At 41.9% G+C, this 18409-nt stretch overlaps 1 protein-coding gene across 14 annotated transcripts in view; it reads right to left on the reverse strand.

The window, feature by feature from the left end:
• Positions 1 to 201: 201 nt before the first annotated feature.
• KALRN (kalirin RhoGEF kinase) overlaps positions 202 to 18409 on the reverse strand; it is a 711287-nt gene continuing 693079 nt past the window's right edge. For 13 of the 14 annotated variants that reach the window (XM_039477078.2, XM_039477077.2, XM_039477076.2 and 10 more), the window contains 4 exons: positions 16971 to 17049; positions 7550 to 7750; positions 3414 to 3552; positions 202 to 2457 (listed from right to left, as the gene is read on the reverse strand). In XM_039477078.2, the coding sequence (XP_039333012.2) occupies positions 1912 to 2457; positions 3414 to 3552; positions 7550 to 7750; positions 16971 to 17049 (965 nt within the window). In that variant the 3' untranslated portion in view covers positions 202 to 1911. Of the gene's footprint in view, positions 2458 to 3413; positions 3553 to 7549; positions 7751 to 15003; positions 15029 to 16970; positions 17050 to 18409 lie in introns of those variants that run through there. The other variant, XM_074404218.1, reaches the window with a different exon arrangement.

Genomic DNA, 18409 nt, shown 5'->3' on the forward strand with positions numbered 1-18409 from the left:
CGTCTGAGGGAGTGAGGCTTAATGACCCAGGGCCATTTGAAAACTAGAAAACAAATATAGTCGGATACAGTCGGAGTCGGTTTCCACACATTTGGTTAATCCCGAAAACACTAAGTGCTATCTAGTCTTATTGCTTATACTTTCCACTAAAGTATCCATCTATAATCTTGCATGGAATGAGGAAGCTGACTTTGAAACCAATAAGAAAAAAAATGATGATGATTTTTAATTTTCCATTTCCACTGTGGGAACAAGTGTTTTCTTTATATGTTAAAGTTCAGGCTTAGTTTCCACCATTTCTTTTTCATTTAGATAGATTTGTAGTTCTATTCGTCCTTCGTAAGTTCTCTTCTTGAACTTCCGTACTGCAAGATTTTAATTTTCTCTATCCCATTATAGGAGAGAAGCAATGCCATGAAACCTGATTTGAACAAACACTTGAGTTACATTTTTAAAATCTTACTTGTATAATAGCAATTTCAACACACATTCTAGCAAACTAAGGATGGATCATGTACAAACACAAAAAACAAACTCCCTCCCCCACAAACAAAAATAAACAAAGAAAACCCATGAAACTCCCAGGTTTAATTTTTTTTTCCCACCAGAGGGAAAAAGAGCAGTTAATAATAATCTTGTATGAAGAATATATACCAGAAAGCAGCATTGGCCTCAAAGTAAAATTAGTCCTTTTAGTTCAGAAAACTATCAGCAGCTGAGTGGTAACAGGTATTGCAATCTCAGTTACAACTTAATGTTCTGTTAGGGTGATGTGTCAGGTTTTGTCCCATGGCTTTAGAAAGGGCTTAGGGCCAGGCCTTTAGAAGGACTATATGGCTGCCTCCTTTTAGTAAGCACCCCATAGCTTCAATAAGGAGTTAGAAATAAAGCCAGCCAACTTTCTGAAAGACGGTATTCTACAGCCGTAGAAGAAATCAGAAAGTATTGGTGTGTTTTTCATAGGAACCATAGGAAAGGTTTCCATTTGCCCTTTTGTATGAATCGCTCATATTCATTTACTTATTTCAAACCCAGTGTAGACACAAAAATACTCCCGCAGCTCATACTGTATTTGAACTTATTTCCCGATAGGCTTTCTTGCCAGACTAACTCTGAGCTACCAGTGAATTTGCAGGTTGTGTTTCACACACAGAAAGAACCTAACAATCAAAAAACCTGTGATTGACAGAAAAAATCTTCTCATTCAAAAGGGCAACATTGCTTTCTCTTAATGCACAGGTTCTGGTAAAAGATTTCTATACAAGACTTATAAAATGCTCTAGAAAACTTGCCATCTGATTGTGCTTAGTCAAAACAATGTAATGCTTCGGTAAATAAATTACTGTCTTAACTGGAGCAGTCACTTACTTGTGATTGATTTAATATATATCTCTTTAATATTAGAAAACTCTGAAACCTGAATGGGATATATTATACTGTATGTGTATATGTAACCTATTAAGAAACTATATCTAAGTTATCTAAACCAGAATAGTTGATATACATGACATCTCCATTAAATAGAACTTTTGGCTTAAAATTTCAGCAAAGCCAGAGATCTTTTACACTCTTGTGAGCTTAAGGTTTGCCCAGTTAACCACTCATTTTGGAAGATGCAGCTAAAATTTCATAACAGCTAATATTTTTCTTATCCTTGCCCTTCTTCTGAACACTTCTGTGACCCTTTGCCTCTTTATTTCTTCAAATGACTTTCTGGAAAGCTCCTGGATTGTGGGTGACTTTTACTGCTGCTCAGACCCTGAATAACTATTATCGAGGTTTAAGAGGTACATCTCTCAATTCAGAGAACTGCATGGAGTGAAATGACGAACAGAATTATTTACAGTCACATTCAGTCTTGCTTTGGTTCACACTGCACTTCTATGTGAAACCACAGGGGCTGGGAGATAGCTACGTCCCTTGGTTCACCCGGTTGACAATGTAGCTCTTGACATTGGGTATAGGCCGTACATCGTTCTGGTGCTTGCGGCGTTCTATGAAGCATGCTAGGCGGGAGGTGTCCAGGGGGATCTTAGAGTAGCTGCCATTATGGGGCTGCAGCCATGGATGCTGTAGGCATGTGGCCGCTGTGGGCCGCCTCCGAAAGTCTTCCTGTAAGATCACATTGATAAAATCTCTGGCAGCATTGCTCACACCACAGAAGTATTCATGGGGAAAGCTGAAATCCACCCTGCATACGTTGATACATGTCTCCTCTTTGCTCTCATCCAAGAAGGGGGAGACCCCACTCAGCATGACATATGTTAGAACCCCGATGCTCCAGATGTCTGTCCCCAGGGAGACAGGGATGCCTTGGATGACTTCTGGGGCAGCAAACTCGGGGTTCCCCAGCAGGTGGTGAATGTGAAAGTGACCCGAGATCTGGACAGCATCCTCCAAGTCAATGAGCTTCACTCGAGGCACTGGAATCCGTAGGTCAATGAGCAGGTTTTCAGGCTGCGGAGATCCATGAAGGCAGGGAGAAGAGAAGGGAAGTTCAGGCCTCTGTTTTCACTACTCAGACTGCCTCATTAATTCAAACACGGTTATGCTATTCTTTGATAAAGCCTACAGTGTATGGAAAATTCCCCATGCACTATGCGAAGTGCACTGGAGTTTCATCAAACTATCATATTGAACTTAGAACTTAGTGCATATTGAGTGTGGTGGTACTTCAGAGACATTGAAGTACCACCACAATGTCAAGCTGTTTGACATTGAAAATCATATCTTCTTAACTACACTACTTCTGCATTGAATCAAGGTAATAATAAATTACTCATTTTGGAGAACAGGGGCTTCTTTTTGAGCAGCATGGAAGACAAGATGACATTTGTTGGCTTACTTCTATAAAGTTAGATTAGGTAGGTAGAACTTCCCTACCTTCTCTCACACTGGATGTCACTGTGGCTCTGGTATGTTCTAATTAATTCATGAATGATACATTTAAATTGTGTGACAACCCATATTCTCTTTAATAGTCATAATGGGATGAGCGTGGCAGCTCACTCCTGTAATCCCAGCACTTTGGGAGGCTGAGGCGGACAGATCACTTGAGGCTAGGAGTTCAAGACAAGCCTAGCCAACATCATGAAACTGTCTCTACTAAAAATACAAAAATTAGCTGGGTGTGGTGGTGAGTGCCTGTAATCCCATCTACTTGGGAGGCTGAGGCAGGAGAATTGCTTGAACCTGGGAGGCAGAGGTTGCAGTGAGCTGAGATCACACCACTGCACTCTAGCCTGGGTGACAGAGTAAGGCTCTGTCTCAAAAAAAAAAAAAAAAAAAAAAAAATTTGTAATGTTGTACTTGAAGTTAATAAAATGAATTTCAATTTATATTCCTTATGAGTAATGACTGGTAAGTTGGACTTGACCATTTAAGGTATTCCTTGCAAGGTTCCCACTTATTACCTTTATGTCCAAATGTGCAACCCTGCAGTTGTGAAGGTACTGCAGAGCCTCCATGATGTCTCGGATATAGAAAGCTACTTTTTCCTCCATCAGTTCGTCATGATTCATAAGGTAGTCTAACAGCCGGCCATCATCCATCCTGAAAGTAGGCAGGGAAAGACAAAGGAAATATGTTTGAAATGAAGAAACAGAAAAATGACTCATGTAGAAATCAGTTAAGATCTCTAAGCTCTCTCATACTCCTTGTTATAACTGAAGACCAAATGTGCAACACATGCACATTTTAGTTAGAGCCCAAAGTTAGTGTAATGTTCAGAACTAAAGTAAATATAATATATTTGGTGTACTGCAGGGAAGAAATCTGTATACTTGTTTAAGAAACATTCTCTTTCATTAATTCTAAAAATTGCTCATAACAAAAAAGTTGTGACACCCATTTAAGAGGTTAGATTGCTAAGTAAAGAAAGCCTTCACCAAGAGAGACTTCAGCAACATTCTCAGCAACCATAATCTAGTGGCTACAAGCAGCCCCACATGTGTTTTGCAAAGTATGTCTTAATTTTATTTTATTATTAATTTTAGAGATGAGGTCTCACTGTGTTACCCAGGCTGGAATGCTGTGGCACAATCATAGCTCACTGCAGCCTTGAACTCCTGAGCTCAAGTGATCCTCTTGCTTCAGCCTCTCACATAGCTGGGATTTCCGGAGGAGGCCACTGCACCTAGCCAAACTATTTTCATTTGTCAATTTTTAGTTGGGGAAAACAGAAAGTAGGCAAGGTTTGTTCTTTGCATTATTGATCCCCCCTCCAACTTTGTTTGTTTGTTTGTTTTTGAGACAGAGTCTTTCTTTGTCTTGTTACTCAGGCTGGAGTGTGGTAGCATGATCTGTGCTCACTGCAACCTCCACCTCCCGGGTTTAAGCGATTCTCATGTCTCAGCTTTCCTAGTAGCTGAGATTACAGGTTTGTGCCATCACACTCAGCTAATTTTTGTATTTTTAGTAGAGACAGAGTTTTGCCATGTTGGCCAGGCTGGTCTTGAACTCTTGGCCTCAAGTGATCCACCCATCTTGGCCTCCCAAAGTGCTGGGATTACAGGTGTGAGCCACTGTGCCCAGCCCCTTGATCTTTTTTTGAATCTTTTGCCTTCTGGGCAACTTTTCCAACCTTGAGGACTGTGATTGAGAACATGGTATATGGAGCCATCCAGACCCAGATCTGAATCCTGGTTCTGGTACCTACCTGCTGAAGCCTGGGAGCAAGTCATTTGCATTCTGTGTTTTGGTTTCACCAAAGTGAACAATCTTTAAAGTGGGTATAAGAATAGCAACAAAATAATAATTATTCATTATATTAATATAATGAATTAATATTATCTTATAGTGGGTGAATATTACTATTCACTACTTCATTATGAGGATTGTGCAAGGATGGAGCAAGATGATGAAGCATTTAAGCATAATTGGTAGCTAAATAAATGGTAAGTGCTAAATAAATGGTAGCTATTCTCAGGCACCCTCTATCCTCTTACAGGAAGGAGTCAGGCAGTTATTCTTTAGTGTGCATTGAGCTGTTAAAGGGACATCCCAGAAAATGCCCATGCAGAGCAGCCTGATCCAGGGTCAGAAATGACTTTCGGTTGCAGCTGAAATCCTCCTAGTCAAGTTTCCCTTTTCCCCTCTAGCTTGCTCCTTTTCACTAGTGTCTTCTACTTTCCCTGACAGGAGCAAAGGTTAGGACCCACGCAAGCCTCCTTTGCTTTCCTCTGACCCTGCTAGGGGTGAGGTAAGAGTGATCAGAGTAGAGTGGAGTAGGATTGGGCTTGTTAACTGTGTTCCCCTGAACTTCTTGGAGTGATTAAGGGAGCAATTAACAGCAGCACTACTCCAAGTGAGAGAGAGAATCTTAGCCACCAAATTCACCTTTAGAGATTTTGGAAAAGGCAGATGCCCACATCTCACCCTAGACTAGGGAATCTGAATCTCAGTTACCTGGTAAAGAAAAGCTTTCCCAGCAATTCTGGTGGCCACCTAAGGGGAGGCCACAGTCACATAATTGTCAGCGTAAGTATGTGCCAAATAAGCATAACGTAACAGCATAATGAGATGCAGCATGTGGGGTTAGCTCAGGCACTGCCTCTCCACAGTCACAAACTTTCCCTGAACTTCAAGTCCAACCAGATACCTATGTTCTCACAGCAATCTTCTCCAGTGCCTGCCTGCCTTTCTTTTTTTCTTTCCTTCCTTCCTTCCTTCTGTCTCTCTCTTTCTCTTTTATTTTTTTTTTTCTTCGGACAGAGTCTTGCCTATCTTGGCTCACCGCAAGCTCCGCCTCCCAGGTTCAAGCGGTTCTCCTGCCTCAGCCTCCCGAATAGCTGGGATCACAGGTGTGTGCCACCACACCTAGCTAATCTTTGTATTTTTAGTAGAGACGTGGTTTCACCATGTTGGCCAGGATGGTCGTGATCTCTTGACCTCATGATCCACCTGCCTCAGCCTCCCAAAGTGCTGGAATTACAGGTGGAGTAACCATGCCCAGCCATATTCATTTCTTTCTTAGTATTTTTCATGTTATGTTAAAATCATCCATCTATCTATTGGTCTTCCTCATTAAACTTGTAACTCTTTGAGGGCAAAAACTATATCTCCCCCCACCACTGCCTTTTTTTTTTTTTTTTGAGACAGAGTCTCACTCTATGGCCCAGGCTGGAGTGTGGTGGTGTGATCTTGGCTCACTGCAACCTCCACCTCCTAGGTTCAAGCAATTGTCCTGCCTCAGCCTCCCAAGTAGCTGGCATTACAGGTGCCTGCCACCATGCCCAGCTAATTTTTGTATTTTTAGTAGAGAGAGATGGGGTTTCACCATGTTGGCCAGGCTGGTCTCGAACTCCTGGCCTCAAGTAATCTGCCCACCTTAGCCTCTCAAGGTGCTGGGATTACAGGTGTGAGCCACTGCGCCTGGCTGACAATACCTTTCATTGGGACACAAGGACAGATGTTGTCACCTGTGGATGAGGATAGTTCACTGGCAATAGAATACACCCTTTGAGTTAGGAAGTTCCCTACAAACAGGTCAGGCTCTGAAAGAGACTGTTAAGTCTAAAGTGACAAACTACCAACTACTTAACTATATCAAGTTAAGTCTCACAAAAGGATTACGGATGCTAGCAGCACTGGTTTTGTTCTGTTTCTTTCTTCCAGCTGATTTTAAAAATAGCCAAACTTGTTTGCATTTTTGCCTTCTTATTTTATCATAAATCAATCTGAGACAAGTTACTGACTCAAAGATCCCATACACACACACCTAGACTAACAAACACATAAGAGCCAGACTAACACGACAGTTGAAAGATGGAGAATGCAGGCCATTCGCTACTGAAAACGGGTTATGGTGGAGCCATACGCAGCGATGGTCTTTGGCAGAAATGTCTGTCTCCTGTCTAGGCCAAGCGCCTCATGAGCACCAATCTGATCATATTTCTGTCATTTGTATCACTTCTGAAAAGACCCTGTTCTCTTTAATCTCTGGAATATTGATCTAAATCACAGAGCATACTGTCTCTTCTTAGCCTGGGGTAGTGGTGGGGAGAATGGGATGTTATTGCTCTATCAAATCCATTCAGGGGTCACCTATATGGTTGCCTAAGTCCCTAGAAAATTTGGAATGAGTGGAATGTTTTGAACGTAATGCCCTCCCTTAGAAGGAATTTCTTGGGTGGTAGACTGGAGATGCTATGGTGGTCAATGGACACATAGAGCCCTCTCTTTCATTTCAATTCCACCCTGTCAACCAGCCTACTGTCAACAAGCTCTTCCCAAACTCCTGCCCAGTCCAAGAGTCCATAATAAAAGAAGATAAAAATGGAAGTAAGAGAGATATGGGTTCAAGTCCTAGCTTCTCCACTCCTAGTTGTAAGGAGCTAGTTTTAAGGACCTCCCTTATCCCTATTATGATTTTTCAATCTTTGAAATGGAAGTGACATTGATTATAAAATGGGGGAGAGAGTACATGTTATATCAGCACTTTGCAATGATAGGACCTTATATAAAACGTAACTACCTTTTCCATTAATTGTGGGCAAAAAATAACCTAAATGGATGGGGGCCACTTAAGAGAGGCAGCATCTGTACTTACAGTTCCAAAATCAGGATGTAGGATGTGGGGGACTCATAGGTGTCATGGAGAGTGATGTATTGGGGGTGCTGTAGGTGCTGAAGCAGGGCGGCCTCGTGGGCAGCCTGTTCTTTCTTCTTCATTTTTTTGCTAACAAATTTCACAGCCACATCTTTGCGGGTAGCCTTGTGGATACATTTCTTTACTATAGAGAAACGGCCTCTGGAAAAACAAAAGGGAGAGTTTGCCAATACTCATCAATTCACTACATATATTTTATTCACGGGTGTGTAAAGTTTTGCATGAAGTGGTCGGACAGATTTTATTAGGAATCTTTCTCTCCTGTATTTTTAGTTATAATGTTATTCAGAAAATCCATTTTTCCTTCTTTAGCATTTTAGGGTTTTTGAGATGTGAAAAACTAATGTTTTATGTTATATATAATATAATTGTATTATAAATTATATTTTTATATATAATATAAATCTTATTTTTAGAGGCAGGGTTTTGCTCTGTTACCCAGGCTAGATAGAGTGCAGTGATGTGATCACGGATCACCGCAGTCTCAACTTTCCAGGCTCAAGCCTCTTTCCTCGGCCTCCCAAAGCGCTGGGATTACAGGTGTGAGTCTGCCTGACATAACTAATGTAATTTTTTAAATTAAAAATTTTTTTTTAAAGACGAGGTTTCACCATGTTGGTCAGGCTGGTCTTGAACTCCCAACCTCAGGTGATCCGCCCTCCTTGGCCTCCAAAGTGCTTGGATTACAGGCCTAAGCCACCACACCCAGCCTAATGTAATTATTTTTTTAACTAATATTTTTCTCTGCCATTTTTTTTTTTTTTTTTTTTTTGAGACGGAGTTTCGCTCTTGTTACCCAGGCTGGAGTGCAATGGCGCGATCTCGGCTCACCGCAACCTCTGCCTCCTGGGTTCAGGCAATTCTCCTGCTTCAGCCTCCTGAGTAGCTGGGATTACAGGCACGCGCCACCATGCCCAGCTAATTTTTTGTATTTTTAGTAGAGACGGGGTTTCACCATGTTGACCAGGATGGTCTCGACATCTTGGCCTCGTGATCCACCTGCCTTGGCCTCCCAAAGTGCTGGGATTACAGGCGTGAGCCACCGCGCCCGGCCTTTTCTCTGCCATTTTAACCATCAACAGCAGTTCAGTTTTCTAGGCAGAACACATATTTCTATGAAATACAAAATAGAAACAGCAATAATGTTAAAGGAGGAGGAATTCTACTCAATAATAATTTTAAAAACATTTTTATTATTATTTTTCTCCTTCTCATACATGCCAGTTCTATTTCCTTCAAGGTCTAGCACAAATGCTACCTCTTTTTTTTTTTTTTTTTTTTTTGAGACGGAGTTTCGCTCTTGTTGCCCAGGCTGGAGTGCAATGGCGCGATCTCGGCTCACCGCAACCTCTGCCTCCTGGGTTCAGGCAATTCCCCTGCCTCAGCCTCCCGAGTAGCTGGGACTACGGGCACGCGCCACCATGCTCAGCTAATTTTTTGTATTTTTAGTAGAGACGGGGTTTCACCATGTTCACCAAGGATGGTCTCGATCTCTTGACCTCGTGATCCACCCGCCTCGGCCTCCCAAAGTGCTGGGATTACAGGCTTGAGCCACCGCGCCCGGCCAAATGCTACCTCTTTATGGGGCCATGACATCATGAAAAGATCAAAGACTGTAGCGCCATTGCAAATTGGATTTTTAAAAATTTCAATACGTTTCTGGGGAACAGGTGGTGTTTGGTGACATGAGTAAGTTATTTAAAGGTGATTTCTGAGATTTTGGTGCACTCATCACCCCAGGAGTGTGCACTGTACCCAATACATAGTCTCTCATCTCTCACCCCCTCCCACCCTTTCCCACAAGGCCCCAAAGTCCATTGTATCATTCTTCTGCCTTTGTGTCCTATCAGCTTAGCTCTCCCATTAAAAACGTTTTTGGCCGGGCGCGGTGGCTCAAGCCTGTAATCCCAGCACTTTGGGAGGCCGAGGCGGGTGGATCACGAGGTCAAGAGATCAAGACCATCCTGGTCAACATGGTGAAACCCCGTCTCTACTAAAAAAATACAAAAAATTAGCTGGGCATGGTGGCACGTGCCTGTAATCCCAGCTACTCAGGAGGCTGAGGCAGGAGAATTGCCTGAGCCCAGGAGGCGGAGGTTGCAGTGAGCGGAGATCGCGCCATTGCACTCCAGCCTGGGTAACAAGAGCGAAACTCCGCCTAAAAAAAAAAAAAAAAAAAAAAAAAAAAAAAAAAAACGTTTTTGAAGAGTCAATTATTTCATTTGATGTTTGTTATCTTTTTATTATGGAAAATTTCTAATATACACAAAAGTAAAGAAAATAGCGAAATAGATCTCCTATGCACCCAGCTTCAATAATCATGAACATTTTAATCAATTTTGTTTCACTGATCTCTTTTCTATCCCCTGCTTTTTTTTTTTTTTTCTGGAGTAGTTTAAGCAAATCCAGATATAATGTCATTTCACCCATAAATACTTCAGTTTACATCCCTAGCGACAAGAACACTTAAAAATATATAACCACCCTGCCATTAGTACATCTGACAAAATTACCCACTCCTGAAATAGAATGCTTCTCAGGCAGCTGTTGCCCTGCGGAAGGTGGCAAGAGAGCTCTGTAGGGGCACAGGTCAGCAATGGGGCAGATGATGGGAGGGTCAATGAGGTGACAAGGCAGTGCCATCTAAGCCCTGCCCATGAGGTGTCCTAACCCACGAGCAAAGGAGTTAACAGTCTGAAGACCAGCCCATTCCTCCAACAGAAATGGGTGTGTCATGGCTACCATGAAGATCCTCCTCCTTGACCTGGCTCTGTGCTCTACAAGCAACTTTCTAAGAATACTTTTTTTTCCCATCATATATTTGCATAAAATAAAACAATGTGCTAAGGAGGCCAGGTGCAGTGGCTCATGCTTATCATCCCAATGCTTTAGGAGGCTGAGACAGGAGGATCACTTGAGCCCAGGAGTTTGAGACCAGCCTGGACAACACAGTGAGATCCTTTCTCTTAAAAAAAAATTTTTTTTTTTAAAAAAGAATGTACTAATCAGTAAAACAAGTCTTAGACAACTATTTATTATCTATTATTTACCAAATATTCTTGGCACAGTAAACATATTTGTTCAAGCTGGCAGTTTTGTTTCACATCATAAATTAATAAATTGCCATTCTGGTTTTTAACAGGACTCTCTTTGTGAGTTTGATTATCGTAAGTCACTTCTTGTGGAGGAGTGAAATGTAACAATGAAAACAATGGAATGCTGAGGCTAGCTCTCCTGAATTTAGTGGCCATGTCAAGGTACTTGTAGCTTAATTTTTAGAAAAAGTTTTGTAGTTGTCAAAGTTATGAAGCACCATGGTTTAAAAAAACAATTACCTTTACAGGTTCATTATTAAAAAAAAATTCACCTCCATTTTCTCTTCCCTAGAGTCTCATTCTGTCACCCAAGTTTGAGTGCAGTAGGGTGATCTTGGCTCACTGCAATCTCTGCCTCCCAACCTCAAGCGATCCTCCAACCTCAGCCTCCTGAGTAGCTGGGACTACAGGCTGCACCACCACACCTGTCTAATTTTTTGTACTTTTTTGTAGAGACGTGATTTTGCCATGTTGCCCAGGTCTTGAACTCCTGAGCTCAAAGCGATCCACCCATCATGGCCTCCCAAAGTGCTGGGACTACAGGTGTGAAACATTGTGCCCTGTCTGAGAGGCAGTATAATACATCAATTTAATACAGTTTAGCAGATGATTGAAATATTTACTTCTATGACTCTCAATAGTATGCTTTGAGTAGCTACCTCTTCATTTTTCAGTTTTAGTTATTTCTGTTGACATCCCACTATGGCAGATGAAAGTTTAGCCTCTTTCCTCCCTCTGTCCCTGGCACATAACCACTACCCCCATCCACTGTCTTCCCAATAGAATTATAAACAATATTCAGTGTCTACATTACTGCATTATGTCCATGCTATTCACAGTTGAGCCTCAGTAAACTGTGGATACTTTTCCTTTGCATGATAGAATGCTATCTTCAGTCATTTCTGACAAAGAGTGCATGGGAAATAAATTGTTTGAGACTTACATATTTGAAAATTTGTACTTATTCTACCTGTATCCTTGATTGTGAGTTTAGCTGAGTGTAATCCGTTGGGAACATTTTTCATTCATGATTTTAAAGGAATTATTCTGTTGTCTTCTAACTTCTATTGTTATTGGTAATGTTAACTGTTAATGTCAGGCTGGTTTCGAACTTCTGACCTCGTGATCCTCCGGCCTCAGCTTCCCAAAGCGCCGGGATTACAGGTGTGAGCCACGTGCCCGGCATTCCCAAGAATTTTTAAAGATTTTTCTGCTTTTTGCAATGTTGAGCGATTCTAGATTGTATCCTAAACATTTTGAATGTTATGCTGTGAGACTCTGATTTTGTTAAAATCCTCTGTAGAAGGTTGAGTTTTGGTTCATTTGTATGTTTTGGTCAGCAGTCAACTTGGTTAGGTTCAGACTGCAAGTTCTGTCTCACCTTCTGTGGGAGGCGGTCCTACTGTCAGCTCAGTTTTCAAAGTGAGCACCACACGAAGATTAGTCTGAGACTAAACTCTGAGTCACTGAGCAGTGGTTTACACAGTCGTCCAGTTCTCAGAGCTTTGCTATATTTCTCTGAATGTGCCTTACACATGCACAGCTGGAAGGTGGCCCAGGATTTGAGTCATTTCATATAGAATTAGGAGATCTTCTTTGCTTTCTCCTGAAATTTCTCCCACGTTCTTTACCTCCCATGGGTCCCTTTTTGAAGTCGTCTGGCCAGAAAGATGGGATTCCCTCAGACGTTTAGCTTCCTGAACTGTCATGACATTTCACAGGACTGCCCTCGGGGTGAGGCAGTGACAGTAAGGAGACAGAGAGAAAAAAACCAAACAAAGCAGGAATTCCTCTGTTCCCCCCAGCTCAAAGGGTTCACTTTTCTTTGTCCTTTGGCCAGAAAAGTGGGTTTTTCTTGGGGGTTTTTGCTCATTGTGCATGCTGCACAGTTCTTTGATTTAGCTCACACTTGCATCAAAGTTGGGGAGATAAAAGAGAAAAAAAGGAAAGAAGAAAAAAAGGGAGGAAGGAAGAAGGGAAGTAAGGACGGAAGGAGGGAGGGAGGGAGGAAGGAAGGAGGGAGGGAGGGAGGGAGGGAGGGAGGGAGGGAAGGTCGGTCCAGTTTCTTCTTGGATGAACAAAGACAATCAACAAATACTTGAAGCTGGGGAGCAGAACTGGAGTCAGCTTATCCCTTGGGAATGCTGACTGGTTGCCTGTATAGAATCTAAAAAGGTAGCAGCACCAGGCCTCTAGGTAAGGATGGCAGGCTGAACAATCATCAGTTTTCACTCCCTTCTGAGACACAACTTCTCAGAAAAAAAACAAAAAACAACAACAACAACAACAACAACAACAAAAAAAAATTTAGCCAATCCTTTCAATTTTAGCATTCTCATTCTACCTAGTTCCAGAGGTACTTGATGCTCCTAATACCTGAGCCTTTGGGTAATTCTGCTACAAAAATTACACTGGGACTCTTTGACCTCATGACTGACTGACTCAGGTCTTCAAGGTCATTTATCACTCTTACATCTGTTTATCTGCATCTAATACTTCATTTTTGTCTTTTCTTCCAATGTCTTCATTCTTATGTGCCTACTTAAAAAAATCCTTCCTTGTAGTTTCAATGTAATTTAGGAGGAAGTGAAAATGGATGCCTGTGCTCAACCTGCCATCTCACATGGAGGCCTGGTACTGCTGCCTCTCTGTATAGCAACGGGTACAGGCAATGGGTCAGCATTTCCAGTGACAATCCCCTGCCGTCTTTATACTGCATTGTTGCCTGTTTAGTCCATTCCTGGTTAACATGCCATACACAAGTGACCTTTTGTTCTGTGGATGTGCTGTAGAAGAGAACGTATTCCTTCCTGCACTGTGGTTTTTATAGCATTTAATTGCCAGAGAGCTCCTTTTAACAGAAGAGTCACATAGGCCCAGAATCCCAGGTTTAGGTGTGATGAAGAAAGTTGGTTCACTTCCAAGGCCCTGGCACTGTGTCGCACGTTAACATCTCCATGTATTATTTCAGCCAGATGTGGTGGCTCATGCCTGTAATCCCAGCACTTTGGGAAGCCATGGCAGGTGGATTGCTTGAGCTCAGGAACTTGAGGTTATCCTGGGCACACATGGTGAAACCCCATATCTACAAAAAATGCAAAAACTAGCTGGCTGTGATGGCTTATGCCTGTGGTCCCAGCTACTTGGGAGACTGAGGTGGGAGGATCACTTGATCCTGGAAGGTTAAGGCTGCAGCGAGCAGTGATCACGCCACTGCACTCAAGCCTGGGCAACAGAGTGAGTCCCTGTCTCAAAGAAAAAAAGAAGAAGAAGAATTTCCATGTATTATTTCCAAGGATCTTCTGAAAATATGAGGGCTATTCTTAGGAGAAAGGAAAAGCTTCAGGCTGTTAGATACTTTAAAGCAGAAACATTCATTCCTTTTGAACAGATAAGAAAATTGATCTTCCCTTTAAAAAACATCAAATCATCCATCTGTTTTAACTAAAACTTGTCTTAACCTATGGCTAATAATAGCAAACACATGTCTCCTGGAGGAATTACCTGAGGCATCCAGGTGATGGAACCAATTTCATTTAGAACCAGCTGGGGATTTAATTGGCCCATTATTGGGGGTCATGTTGAGCTTCACCAATTTCAATATAATAGAGCAAACTAGATTTCAATTACTAGAGCTTATTTTGGACACTAATTGACATGACGAGAAACAACATTCACTAGTAAAACAAGCCCAGGCTTGGAGTTGGGTAGCCCAGAATCTGAATCCTGGCTCCACACCTCCTAGCTGTGGGGCCTTGAGAAAGTTACTTAACCTCCCTGAGCCTGAGTTTCCTTTACTGAAAATATACTTCAGGCCAGGCGAGATAGGTGGCTCATGCCTGTAATCCTTCACTTTAGGAGACTGAGGTGGGAGGATTGCTTGAGCCTAGGAGTTTGAGACCAGCCTGGACAACATAGTGAGAACCCCATCTCTACAAAACAACAACAAAAATTGTTTTAAGTTTTCCAGGTGTGGTGGTGTGCACCTGTAGTCCCAGCTACTTGGAAGGCTGAGGTGGGAGGATCACTTGAGCTCAGGAGACTGAGGGTGGAGTGAGCTATGACAGTGCCACTGCATTCCAGCTCTAGTAACAGAGACAGACCCTATCTCAAAAAAAAAAAAAAAAAAAAAAAAAAAAAAGAAAGAAAAAGAAAAGAAAAGAAAAAGAGAAAGAAAAAAAGAAAAGACAATAAACTTACTTAGCCAGGTGCAGTGGCTCAGGCCTGTAATCCCAGCACTTTGTGCGGCTGAGGTAGGAGGAGGATTGCTTGAGTCCAGGAGTTCAAGACCAGCCCGGGGAACATAACAATACCCCGTCTCTATCTTTTTTTTTTTTTTTTTTTTTTTAAAGAAAGAAAGAAAATCTACTCAAACAGTATCTCACGATGTTGTATAGATTAAATTAAATAATGTTGGTGTATTAAGCCGTAGAGCTCAAACAAATAAACAAAAATAACACTTGTATATATGTAGTATCTGCTTAGTATCTAGAATACTATAGATACTGAGATCATCATTATCATCATCACATAACTTTCCTTGGCTTTTTTCTTCTGTTTGGCTACACAAAGAAGGCAGGCAAGGAGAGGTAGAGTTTTTTTTTGATGAAAGGTGCTGTAATGAAAGGCAGTGAATGACATTGTGACTCCTGCCCTAAGACACAGTAATAAGGACCATTTTGGCTTCCTCTACAACTTCCGTCACAACCACCCCACTTAAGAAATGTTATGCTTCCCAGAGAGATGCCAATCAGAGATAGAGATGATGCCCATGGTCCATTGTTAGTGGGTGTTCTCTTATTTATACATCCAGGGTGGATGATCTTTCGAGTGGGCAACCTATAAGATCCACTCAGGTTCCCTCACCCAGACCACCTGGAGACCAAAGTGTGCTCAGGGATGGACCTATTTTGTTTCTTTCCCATCAACTATTTTGTGGGCCAGGAAATAGATTTTTAATTTTTCTGTTAAAAGTCATATTTTTATCTGTTTTATTTTTGAGGACACACTAAATGCTCTCTAACCAAAATACTAAAAGAGAGAACAGGAAAGAAAGAGATAGGTATGTATGTGTATATGTGTAGCAGGGGGTAGATTGGGATTAGAAAAACTCATAAAATAATTAATGTGCTTGGTACACGGGCAGTATAGAGATCTATAGCCAACAATTAATGATTATATAGTCTTCTCAGGAACATAGGGAAGTTTTTACAAAAATTAACAATGTACATAAAGCAAGTCCAAACAAAAACTGAGCAATCAGTACCACCTAGGTCAGGCGTCCCCAAACTACGGCCTGCGGGCCGCATGAGGTCCCCTGAGGCCATTTATCCGGCCTCCCACCGAACTTCAGGAAGGGGCACCTCTTTCATTGGTGGTCAGTGAGAGGAGCACAGTATGTGGCGGCCCTCCAACGGTCTGAGGGACAGTGAACTGGCCCCCTGTGTAAAAAGTTTGGGGACGCCTGCTCTAGGTTCTCTGACTACAATGCAAATTAAGTTAGATGTCAGTAATAAAAAGATATTTCAAAAACTCAAATATTAAAAAAATTTCATATCTATTAAAACATGTTTCCATTATAACAAGGTCAAAGAAAAATTCATAGTTGAATAAAATTACATATAACTGACTAAGGAAAATAGTGCATGTCAAAATTTGGGAGCTATAGCTAAAATTGTACTTTGAAGAAAATGTTGGGCCTTAAATTCTTATATTAGAAAAGAAGGGGCCAGGCACGGTGGTCATGCCTGTAATCCCAGCATTTTGGAAGGCCAAGGTGGGTGGATCACGAGGTCAGGAGATCGAGACCATCCTGGCCAACATGGTGAAACCCCGTCTCTACTAAAATACAAAAACTAACTGGGTACGGTGGCGTGTGCCTGTAGTCCCAACGACTTGGGAGGCTGACATATGGGAATTGCTTGAACCCGGAGGCGGAGGTTGCAGTGAACTGAGATTGTGCTACTGCACTCCAGCCTGGCAACAGAGCAAGATTCTGTCTCAAAAAAAAAGAAAAAAAAAAGAAAAAAGAAAGAAAGAAAAAAAAAAGGAAAGAAAGAAAAGAAAAACTGAGAATTGATTAATGAAACATCCAATTTAAGAAGTTAGAGAACAATAGAAAATACAAATAAATATTTTAGTTATTTTCTCTCTGTGGAGAGAATTGCATTTGTAAAAGAAACAAACAAGTGATAACAAGCAGCTATTATCCTGTTGTGACATTGCTAGGGGGTCACGAATGAAGGAATAGAAAACTGCGTCATTACCTTCCAATTTCATTCAGCTCAGTGTAAGCTGAGTCAAAATTTTCCTTCCAAGAAATGGTGGCACCATCAGTGGCAGCATCTTTGGGAGAGAGAGAATCCATTTACCATATCAGGGATGTCATATAAGAATAAAGAAGAGATTAACAGAAAAGCTCCAGAGTAACCCCAAAGCAATTCTCATGACCAAATATGGAGTCTAACTCAGTGGGAAAATGCCATGATTGTCTGGAATGCTATTTTTAAAAATCGTTCAAGGGGAAACTGATATGACAGAGTCAGCCTCTCTCTCCTATCTACTTAAAGAGAAAACTCGGGACAATCAGAAATGCGACTTTTGGATATTTTAAAGTAGCTATTTGATAGAAAAAGTTAAAGGGGGAAAAATATTCTTAAGGCCTAGAAAAGCCAGAGAAAATCAGAGATGTAAAAAGGATGCAGAGAGAGAAGAAGGGAACGGTTATAAGGTGAAGAAAGGAGAAAAGGAAAAGACATTTTAGAAATTTCTCTTTCTAGCCTGAGCCACATAGCAAGACCTTGTCTCTACAAAAAATCAAAAATTAGCCAGGTGTGGTGGTGTACACCTGTAGTCCCAGCTACTCAGGAGGCTGAGGTGGGAGGATCACTGGAGCCCAGGACGTCGAGGTTGCAGTGAGCTATGATTGCACCCTTGCACTCCAACCTGGAAGACAGAGTGAGACCCTGTCTCAAAAACAAACAAACAAACAAACAAACAAAAAACAGAGAAGAAAAAAAATTTCTCTTACCCTGCTCTTCTCAGGCATTAATAGGCTTTAATGAGCTTATCTGGTATATTGAAGGATTTAACTAAACCCACAATACATGCCTGAGTAGATTCTTTGGCAGTATTACCTTGTATGATGTGTCAATTCCTTGGCAATGATTCACACACACACACACATACACACTCATACACATGCACACAAAGCATGCACATCAATACACATTTGTGTTATCTGTTGGGGACCAAGGTTCACAAATAGCAAAACACACAGCATCATCTGGGGCTGGAGCAAGTTTGCAGCCTGGGAGGAGAGGGGTCACATGAGCAGCTTGGCTCAGCTGACCCTGGAGCCAGTTCCCTCAGGTTTCCCAGAGCACAGCCTGGCTGAGACTGAAGGTGGCTTATCCATCTTGAATTCTGAGGAAACAGAGACCCAGGGCCTAGGTTTCTGCATGAGTCACAGGCTCATGGGAACAAAGTCAAAGTCACTGGGAGAAAACGGGGCTGACAGTAGGGCTGGAACTAGAGAGCATTTCTGGATTCAGGTGGGGGCAGAGGTGACTTAGAGGGTTTCCCAAACCCCTCTGGGGACTCCAGAATCCCCTTAACCCTAAGACACATGGGTCCATTGTCTCCTGAGTACAGTCAACTGCCCACTGCTCTTCCCAACACACACAGATCACTACCTTGCACTGCC

This window comes from Saimiri boliviensis, chromosome 8, assembly GCF_048565385.1.
Source record: "Saimiri boliviensis isolate mSaiBol1 chromosome 8, mSaiBol1.pri, whole genome shotgun sequence".
In the NCBI taxonomy this organism is placed as follows: domain Eukaryota; kingdom Metazoa; phylum Chordata; class Mammalia; order Primates; family Cebidae; genus Saimiri; species Saimiri boliviensis.